We start from the raw sequence: 11,058 nt of genomic DNA, 5'->3' as shown, positions 1-11,058 counted from the left end.
GATACCGTTTTACGCAGCGTGGCACAGCAAGTTATGGCGAAGATTGCCAGAAGTTTGAAGGAACAGGGTGGTCTACCAGCAGGCCACAGTAGTTCGATTGAGAAGTTTATTAAGATGAGTCCTCCAGCTTTCTCAGGAGGGACGAATCCTGCAGTCGCTGAGAATTGGGTGCAGGAGCTAGAGAAAATATTTGCAATACTACAGTGTTCAGAGGAGCAGAGAGTGCTGTTTGCCACCTATAGACTGACTGGGGAGGCTGAGAGGTGGTCGTCAGCAGTGAGATTGTTAGAGCAGCAGAGGGTTGTACCTGTGGAGATGACGTGGGAACAATTTAAAGAAATATTCTTCGATAGGTATTTTCCAGCCTCGTCCAGGGAGGCTAAGATTGCAGAGTTCGTGAATCTGAAGCAGGGATAGTTGTCAGTACAGTAGTACGCGGCGAGGTTCATCGAGCTATCTCGCTTCATCTCGTACATCATTCTAGATGAGGCGAAGAAGGTACGACAATTTGAAAGAGGCCCGAGGAGAGAAATTTATAAGTAGGTATCGATTTTGAAGTTATAAGATTTTGCTGAGCTAGTGGATAGAGCCACTATAGCAGAGATTGGAGAGCGGTTGGAGCCTGAGGAGCAGAGGCAGAAGAAGAGGTCTACACCTTATGGTTCCCAACAAGGATTCGGTCATGCTACGTGGAAGAGAGGTGGCTATTATAGAGACCGGAGATAGAAGACTAGGCATCGCGGTTTCCAGGGTGTGCAGACACCTCCAGCTTGCCCATCTTGTGGGAAAAGACACCTGGGGTAGTGTCGTGTCGGGCAAGGTGTCTGCTACAGGTACAAGGAACCAAGGCATATGATAAGGGAGTGTCCGACATAGACTGGTACTGCTCCTGCTCCTAGACCTACATGAGGAGGTTACCAGGCACCACGAGGAGGCCAGTAGAGGAATACGGCCCCAGCCAGAGTTTTTGCTTTGACGCCGAGCGACGCTAAGGCGGCCGGCGATGTGGTGACAGGTACTATTAGTATGTTTTCATTTAAAGTTATTGCACTTTTTGATTCTGGTGCCACACATTCGTTTGTGCCCTTGGGGTGTGTAAAATTATGTGGGGTAGAAACGCAATCATTAGATGTCGGGTTATTAATGGCTACACCGACCGAGTCAGCGGTGAGATGTAGTAGGGTACTCTATGGTTGTCCAGTTGATGTTCAGGGGAAGATTTTATCTGCTGATGTGGTGGTATTAGATATGCACGAGTTTGACATTATTTTCGGCATGGATTGGCTAGCAGTTAATTCTGCTATTATAGACTGCCGTGTTGGAGAAGTGATATTCAGACCTCCAGGGAAACCAGAATTTAGATTTACAGGGTCACGAGTGCAATTTTACCTCAGATGGTCTCAGCTGTTCAGGAGAGGAGACTGCTTCAGAATGGCTGTCTGGGTTTCGTGGCTTTTGTGAAGGAAATGTCAGAAAATGAATTGAAGCTTATCAATACGCCTGTAGTGAAAGAATTTACAGACGTGTTTCCAAATGAATTACCAGGTTTGCCGCCTGATCGTGAAGTAGATTTTTCCATTCATCTACTTCCAGGTATAGCGCCTATCTCTAAAGCACCGTACCGAATGGCGCCAACAGAGTTGGCAGAATTGAAAGACCAGTTGCAGGATTTGCTTGATAAGGGCTTCATACAATCCAGTATATCGTCGTGGGCAGCCCCAGTGCTTTTTGTGAAAAAGAAGGATGGGTCTATGAGGAAGTGCATATATTCTAGAGAGATTAATAAAGTGACCATCAAGAATAAATATCCTCTACCCCGTATCGACGATTTATTTGATCAGCTCCAGGCTACACGGGTATACTCTAAGATCGATCTCAGGTCAGGCTACCATTAGGTAAAGGTTAGAGCAGAAGATGTATCGAAGACGGCTTTCAGGACCAGGTATGGGCATTATGAGTTTCTTGTTATGCCATTTGGTCTGATGAATGCTTCTGTGGTATTTATGGACTTGATGAATAGAGTCTTCCACCAATACCTAGACCAATTCGTGGTTGTTTTTATTGATGATGTACTGGTCTATTCGAGGAGCTATGAGGAGCATGAGATACATTTGAGGTGGGTTTTATAGATGCTCAGGGAGAAGAAGTTGTATGCAAAATTCAATAAATGTGAGTTCTGGCTTGAGAAAGTTGTGTTTTTGGGACATGTTATCTAAGGAGATGGAATTTCTGTAGATCCCAGTAAGATTGAGGCGGTAGTAAATTAGGCTAGACCGAGGAACATCCAGGAGATCAGGAGTTTCTTGGGATTAGCCAGTTATTACCGTCGTTTCGTTGAGGAGTTCTCAGCTTTATCAGGGCCTCTGACATGACTGACGAAGAAGAGCACTAGATTTGAGTGGAACAACAGCTGTGAGCAGAGTTTTCAAGAACTGAAGCAGAAGCTAGTCACAGCGCCAGTACTGATCATCCCATCTGGGGGTGAGGGGTACACCATCTACAGTGATGCGTCCTTAAAGGGACTTGGTTGTGTATTAATATAGCATGGTAGGATAGTGGCATATGCATCTAGACAGTTAAAAGAATATGAAAAGAACTACCCTGGCCACGATCTTGAGTTGGTTGTAGCGGTACACGCGTTGAAAATTTGAAGGCATTACTTGTATGGCGAGCAGTGTGAGATTTTCTCCGACCACAAGAGTTTAAAATATTTCTTCACCTAGAAGGAATTGAATATGAGATAGAGAAGGTGGTTAGAGTTGATTAAAGATTTTGATTGCAAAATCAGTTACCACCCAGGGAAAGCAAACGTGGTAACTGATGCACTGAGTAGAAAATCTGGGGTATCAGCGTTGGTAGCTATGGAGATCCAGCTCCGATCATGATAGATCTAGAAAGACTCAACATTGAATTGATAGAGAGTAATACTCCAGTATGTGTCGCCAGCCTAGTGATACAGTCTACTCTGCAGGAAAGAATTAAAGCAGCCCAAAAGGAAGATCCAGAGTTAGTAGAGGTGATGGACAGAGTGCAGAGTGGTCAGGGGGAGGAATTTGGCATTTCAGATGACGGAGCTTTGCGTTTCCATTCCGACTTTGTGTTCCTGCTGATGCCGACATTAGGAAGACTATTCTAGATGAGGCTCACAGATCCTTGTATACGATTCAACCTGGTAGTACGAAAATGTACAGGGATCTACGGGAGTTTTACTGGTGGAGTGGAATGAAGAGGGAGATTGCTGAATATGTAGCTCAGTGCTTGACGTGCCAGCAGGTAAAGGTTGAGCACCAAAGGCCAGCGGGTCAGTTGCAACCGCTATTTATCCCAGAGTGGAAGTGGGATCATATATCCATAGACTTTGTTTTAGGACTGCCATCAACATCGCATGGTCAGAATGCGATTTGGGTGATAGTAGACCGGTTGACTAAGTCTGCCCATTTTCTTCCTATCAAGATTAGCTATTCCCTCAGGCGATTGGCATAGATTTACGTTCAGGAGATAGTTCGTTCTCATTGGGTTCTTGTATCTATTGTGTCAGATCGAGACCCACGATTCACGTCACGATTTTGGAGCAGCTTACAGGAGGCTTTAGGGACTCAGTTATCGTTTAGTACGGCATTCCATCCTCAGTCAGACAAACAGACTGAGAGGATGATACAAATATTAGAAGATATGCTCCGAGCATGTGTTTTAGATTTTGGGGGTAGCTGGACTCATTTTATGTCACTGGTAGAGTTCGTGTATAATAATAGCTACCAGTCCAGTATTGGCATGGCACCGTTTGAAGCCTTGTACGGTAGGAGATGTCGATCTCCTTTGTATTGGGATGAGATGGGTGAGCGGAGAGTTGTGGAACTAGAGTTGGTACAACAGACATATGATAAGGTTCAGCTTATCAAGGAAAGAATCAGTGCAGCTTAGAGCCGACAAAAGAGTTATGCCGACCATCACTGTAGGAATTTATAGTTTCACGTGGGTAATCACGTATTTTTGAAGATAGCTCCATTGAAAGGAGTTATGAGATTTGGCAGGAAAGGTAAACTTAGCCCTAGGTTTAACGGTCCGTTTGAGATTTTAGAGAAAATGGGACCGGTGGCCTACAGGTTAGCTTTGCCACCTTCATTATCTAGAATTCACGACATATTCCACGTATCGATGTTGAGAAAATACATCCTAGATCCTTCTCATATTATCAGTTATGGTGAGTTGGAGCTCAGTGACTCGCTAGTCTATGAGGAGATACAAGTGCAGATTTTGGATATGAGAGAACAGGAACTACGTAGTAAGAAGATTCCTCTGGTAAAAGTTTTATGGAGGAATCATGCAATAGGAGAGGCTTCTTGGGAGCTCGAAGAACAGATCAGACAGAAATATCCACAACTATTCCAAGAAGCTTAAATGTAATTAGAAATGTAAGTAAAATATGTAATGTTTTTGTTCAGGTACATGCAATGTTTTAAATAGCAAGAGATATTTTAGTTTTGGGAGAAATTTTCTTTTGATATATGTAATCTCCCAAAACTTGAATTGTAACCACGGTATTCCTCCGCCACAAGTGAGGGTAAGTAATAAAATAAGTAGACCATTGTGCCTAATAAGGGATGATGAATTACGTGAACAGTAAATTTCGAGGATGAAATTTTATAAGAAGGGGAGAATGTGACAACCCGAATAAAATGGAATTTGAATAATTAAAAGGGAGAGAAATAGAAATAGAAACAGAAGGAGGCCGTAAGCTTCGTCGAAGAATGCGTAGCGTTTGTTGATGACATTGCATTTGGGGGATAAAAATAATTTTAAGAGATTTACCAGAGGACTGAATTTCGACGAAGAAATTATGATGAATTCGTCGACGAGGGTAGAAGAAAATTCGTTGACGAAGACTGAATTTCATCGACAAAGAAATACAGAGAGAAGTTTTTGAGCCGCCTGAATTTCATCGACGAGGACTGAATTTCGTCGACGAAATTATGATGAATTCGTCGACGAATGACGTGGCTCGTCGACGAATCTGGTTCTATATATATATATATGAAAAATCCGATTTTTAACTTCATTCTTAAGCCATCTTCGCTCTCTCTCTTTCCTCTTCAGCTCTCTCTCTCTCTCTCTCTCTCTCTCTCTCTCTCTCTCTCTCTCTCACATCAATTTTGGGCTATTTTTACGCTGGATCGACAATCCAAAGTCACCACGATGCTCCTAGGGAAGTTCTCTCCAAATCTGTTGGAGCATATTGTTGGTGGAAGCTAGTTGGAAATCATCCCTGAGTTGAGGTAAGGTTTTTTGAGCCAAATTTGGTTTTGCGATAGTTATAGGAAATGATGTATACATATAAATACTGAGGTTTAATACTGGGAATTTTCAGTTTCAGGATATTGATCAGAAAATCCTACGGGGGTCAGGCTAGGATATTTTAGGGGCTTTCTTAGTAGTAAGGTAAAGGAATAAATTAAAGCAGTTATTTTCCATGCAATTTATTATTAATTATGAGTAAATTTATTTTCAGAAAAGCATATATTATATTTGTTTATTACGAATGAAATGTACGATTGGGAAATACTGCTATGATGATAAAATATATATGTATGTACGAGACGCCAGAAAATCACGATTTTATAATATAAAGTATGACTTTAAACAGCACATGTGTGGCATGAATATTATTTTACGTGAAATGTATTATGATATGGAAGATTTTACGAGCAAAGCATGTTTTTCAGGTATTATGAAAAGATGAGTTATGTTGTGATGATTTTGACGAATATATGATAAATGATTTATTTTCAGAATGTATATACCTAAATGATTTTGGCGCGAGGCCATGTAGTTATGTTATCGACACGAGACCGTATTTATGTTTTCGGCACAAGGCCGTATTTATGTTTTGGCGCGAGGCCATAATTATGATTTCGGTGCGAGGCCGTATTTATGAAAATGATCGGCATGAGGCCGCTATTATATCATGTATTATATGTTATCAGAACCCGAATGTTAGTTTAGTTCAGTTTCAGGAGCTTGGTACCGTAGCTATATGTAGATTAGATATCTACGTTCAGATTAGTGCTAACCATCCCACAAGGGGATGGGAGATGGATAGTCGATGTGGCTTTCAGTAGATTGTGGACGTCCACCTGGCAGTCCGGACCAAGGTGTGGCGGGCCCATCGTACTTACAGACATATTTGACTCGGCAGTGGTCGGCCAGCCATTGTCGGGTCCCGCCTTCGGGCTGCACAACCCGTCATGGGGGGTAATACATGACACCAACTAGCTATTCATCCTGGGTATATTTTCAGTATTACAGTTTTAGCAGAGGTTTTATGTATGTTATGATTTATTAACAAATATAAAATTATATGATTATCTAGTATGATATGATGAATGTTTACAGAGTTATGAAATGTACTGTATACGTATAAGTGCCTTAATATTCATGTTGCCACACAGCTGTATTTAGTTTATTTTCCCTTACTGAGAAGTGTCTCACTCCCGAATATTAAATGATTTTTAGGCCAGAGGGACCGGCGGGTCAGGGCCGCCGTTAAGTGGGTTTAGCTTTCCTACTATATGGGTAAGCGTTGAACTAGGATCAGGAGATTTTGTTGTACGATCCTAGTGTAATTTTGACTTTTTGGAAAATTGTAAATAGATACAGTATTTTGGGAATGTAAATAACTCTGGTATTATGTTTCATGGTTGAATGATTAAGATTTTATTTTACTGTTGCTTAGGTTTCTGCTGTGATTGATAGGTGTCCCCGTTACCCATGGGTTCAGGTTGACTTTTCCATTTATCATGTTATATTTATTATTTAGAAATTGAGGTCGCTACATCTGACATATCTCTAACTCTAACTCCCATCAAGCTTCCTCCACTGCAAGGTGTTACCCCAGCACTTTCACTAATGGTATTTCCTTAGTACGCAATTTCTATACCTTTCAATCCAGAATCTGAACTAGTACCTCCTCATATGCTAACGCATCCTTGGTCTCCAGAGGTTCATAACTTAGCAAGTGTGAAGGGTCTGGCACGTACTTCCTCAGCACTGATACATGAAACATGTCATGAACTCAGAATAGTGTTGGGGGTAATGCCACTCGATAAGCAACTGGACCTATCCTTTCCAGGATCTCAAATAGTCCAATGTACTGAGGGCTTAACTTCCCTTTTTTCCCAAACCTCATCACCCCTTTCATTGGGGCGATTTTCAAGAATGTCATATCCCCAACCTCGAACTCTAACTCCCATCGAAGAGTATCCACATAACTCTTCTGCCGACTCTGTGCTGTTCTGATCCTCTCCCTAATAAGCTCGACCTTTGCAGAAGTCTGCTAAATCAGTTTCGGTCCCAAAATCTGCCACTCACCTACCTCATCCCAGTACAACGACGATCGACACCTGCAACCATACAAAGCCTTATATGGTGTCATCTCTATACTATCGTAGTAACTTTAAATATATGCAAATTCCATGAGCAATAGATAACGAATCCAACTGTCCCCAAAATATAGCACACACACCCGTAGCATATCCTCTAAAGTATGAATAGTTCTCATGGATTGTCCATCCGTTTATGGGTGAAACGATGTACTAAATGTGAGCTGAGATCCCAAGGCATCCTGCAAACTCTTCCAGAAACGAGAGGTAAACCGTGGGTCTCGATCTGAAACGATAGAAACAGGGATGTCGTGGAGTCATACAATCTCCTATATATATAACTCTACCAGCCTAATCATGGAATAGATGACTCTGATGGGAATAAAGTGCGCATTCTTCATCAACCGATCCACTACAACCCAGATGACATTCTGCCCATGCACCGCTACAAGTAACCCCGATACAAAATCCATCGAGATATGCTCCCACTTTCACTTGGGAATGTCAAGTGGTTGAAGTGATTTTGCTAGCCTCTAGTGCTCTACCTTAACCTACTGACATGTCAAGCACTACTCTATGAAACGGGCGATCTCCCTTTTGATGTTAGATCACAAAAAAGATTCCCGCAAATCCATGTACATCTTTGTACTCCCTGGATGTACCGTGTAGAGCAAACGATGTGCCTTCTTTAGAATGACCCTTTTAATCTCAGCATCATTTGGTACGCAAATCTTGGTATGGAATCTCAATATCCCATCGTTTGAGATATTGAAATCCGGCTTTAAGCCATCCTGAACCCCTTCCATAACCTTTACCAGTTCTGCCTCTTCCTTTTGAGCAGCTTTGATTCTCTCCTGCAAAGTTACCTAAATAACTAAATCGACAATGAATAACTGTGGATCCTTGTCCACCAACTCCACTCCCAACCTCTCCAGATCCATCATGATCAGATGTTGTACAACAATTTTTGAAACAACACATCCACTGACTTCCGACTCAATGCATCAACTACCACATTAGCTTTTCTTAGGTGGTAACTAATAGTGCAGCCATAGTCTTTAATCAGCTCAACCCATCTGTGTTGTCTCATATTCAACTCCTTCTGGGTGAAGAAGTATTTCGGGCTCTAATGATCCGTAACGAACTCGCACCTTTCACCATATAGGTAGTGCCACCATATTTTTAATGCAAAAACAATAGCTGCTAGCTCCAAGTCATGCGTAGAGTAGTTCTTCTTGTACTCCTTGAGATGGCAAGAAGCATAAGCGATAACCTTTTCCCGTTGTATCAAGACACACCTAAGTCCCTTCTGGGATGCATCACTATAAATCACATAACCATCATCCCCTGATGAAATGGTCAACACTGGAGCAGTGACTAAATGTTGCTTCAGCTCCTGAAAACTTTGTTCACACTCCCCAAGTCCACTCAAACCTACTATTCTTCCTTGTAAGCTAAGGATCTAACAATTTATAAAAGCCCTCAATGAATCGATGATAATACCTAACCAAACCCAAGAAACTTCGAACCTTATGCACGTTCCTCGGTCTTGCCCAGTCAACTACTGCCTCTACCTTACTCGGATCTACTAATATTCCTTCCTTGGACACTACATACCCTAGAAATGCAACCTGTTCTAGCCAGAATTCACATTTCTTCAATTTAGCGAATAGCTTCTTCTCTCTGAGTACCTAAAGAACCAATCTCATATGAGTCTCATGCTCTGCTGGGCTCCTTGAATAGACCAGAATGTCATTGATGAACACCACCATGAGCCTATCTAAGTACTCGTGAAACACCCTGCTCATTAGGTCTATGAATGCAACATGAGCATTCGTCAAGCCGAACGGCATAACCAAAAATTTATAATGGCTATACCAGGTTTGGAAAGCTGTCTTCGGTACGTCCTCGGATTTCACCTTTAGCTGATGATAGCCGGATCAAAGATCTTAGAGAAGATCTGTGTGCCCTGTAGCTGGTTAAACAGATCGTCAATTCTAGGTAATGGGTATTTATTCTTTACTGTCACCTTATTGATCTCTCTTTAGTCGATGCACATCCTCATCAATTCATCCTTCTTCTTCACAAACAGTATCAGTGCTCCCCAGGATGAAACACTCGGTCGATTGTAACCCTTATCTAGTAGCTCTTGTAGCTGCTCCTTCAATTCCCTTAGTCCTGCTGGAGCCATTCAATATGGAGCTTTCGAAATTAGTGTCGTCTATGGAGTCAACTCTATAGCGAACTCCACCTCACTATCAGGAAGCAATCTCGAAAATTCCTCTAGAAACACATCTGGGAACTCACTTACTACGGGAATCTTCTCCAGCTTAAGTTCTTCTCTCAGCCTTTCTTTCACAAATGCTAGGTACCCCTGGCATCCCTCCAGAAGTGACTTCCTAGCCTGAATAGCTGAAAGGATCCGTGGTGCAGAATGGACACCCGACCCTACGAACTTGAATTCCTACTCCTCGGGAGGCTTGAATACAACCTTTCTCTTGTGGCAATCGATACTGGCATAAATGGCTGAAAGCCAGTCCATCCCCAGAATGATATCGAAGCCATGCATATCAAACATAATTAAGCTGATTGGTAATACTCTCCCCTGAATCTCTACCAAAAATCCTGAATCACCTTAGTGCATACAACTACTGACCCTGCCGATGTAGCCACTACTAACTCATCATCTAACGATTGTACCTCTAACCCACATAGTTTGATGAATCTCCAGGACGTAAAGGAATTTGTTGCTTCTTAATCAAAAAGCACTACAACTTTATTCAAAAGCATATAAATATTACCTATCACCACATCTCCAACATTCTCTACATCACCCGGAGTTAGGGAATACACCCTTGCTTGGGCTGTACCCCTCTGGTATCCACCACGTGGTGCCAAAGTTCCTCTTCTATATGGCTATTGTGGGGGTGCGTTACTCCCTAGCGTGCCAGAATCACACTCCATATGCCTTGGCTTACCACACCGGTAGCAAACACCTGAACCCATCAGGCACTTTCCTGCATGCCGCTTGCCACAAGTGGAACAAGATGAGGAAAATGATGTACCCTAAGGCGTACCTCCACTAGTCTCTCGCCGTTGGCCCTTGCTACCACTATATTTCTTCCAAGTGCCCTACCTCACAACTGAATAATAACTGGGAGGCACTGGCCTCTTCCTCAGGATCTGAACCTCTGTGTCCTCTTGAAGGCTCTCCTCTACCATAGTGGCTTTATCCACTAGAGTAGCAAAGTCCTGAATCTGAAGGATCTCCGTCTGCTTCTGGATCTTCTTCTTTAGACCCTTCTCAAACTTCCAAGCTTTCCTCGCCTCATCAAGTACCATAAAACGGTGCAAAGCGTGATAACTCCATGAATCGGGTGGCATACTGCTGAACTGTCAGCTACTCTTGAGTCGGGATCATAAAATCTTCCATCTTTGCGTTCATGATGATGGCTGAAAAGTACCGCTCAAAGAACACCTCTCCTAAATGGCCCCATGTCATCACCACTGGTACCGGTCGATGCTCCTCTAGCATCCTTTCCGATTCCCACCATCTCTCGACTTCTCCAGTAAATTTGAATGTTGCATAAGCCACCTTCTGCTCTTCCATACAACTCAAAACAACAAAGATCTTCTCTATCTTTTGAAACCAATTCTCTACTCGAATCGGGTCTGCACTCTC

General features: G+C 42.5%; 1 protein-coding gene across 1 annotated transcript; it reads right to left on the bottom strand.

Moving 5' to 3' along the window:
* Positions 1-7,984: 7,984 nt before the first annotated feature.
* Positions 7,985-10,718, bottom strand: LOC131166761 (uncharacterized). The gene is made up of 2 exons (XM_058125333.1): positions 10,518-10,718; positions 7,985-8,230 (listed from the first exon to the last, which is right to left on the bottom strand). Exons 1-2 carry the CDS (start codon positions 10,716-10,718, stop codon positions 7,985-7,987), a joined length of 447 nt encoding a protein of 148 aa, XP_057981316.1.
* Positions 10,719-11,058: the final 340 nt, after the last annotated feature.

The sequence above is a fragment of the Malania oleifera genome, chromosome 10, assembly GCF_029873635.1.
Source record: "Malania oleifera isolate guangnan ecotype guangnan chromosome 10, ASM2987363v1, whole genome shotgun sequence".
NCBI lineage: Eukaryota > Viridiplantae > Streptophyta > Magnoliopsida > Santalales > Ximeniaceae > Malania > Malania oleifera.
The sequence above is the reverse complement of the archived record's forward strand: the minus strand, read 5'-3'. Positions and strand labels throughout refer to the sequence as shown.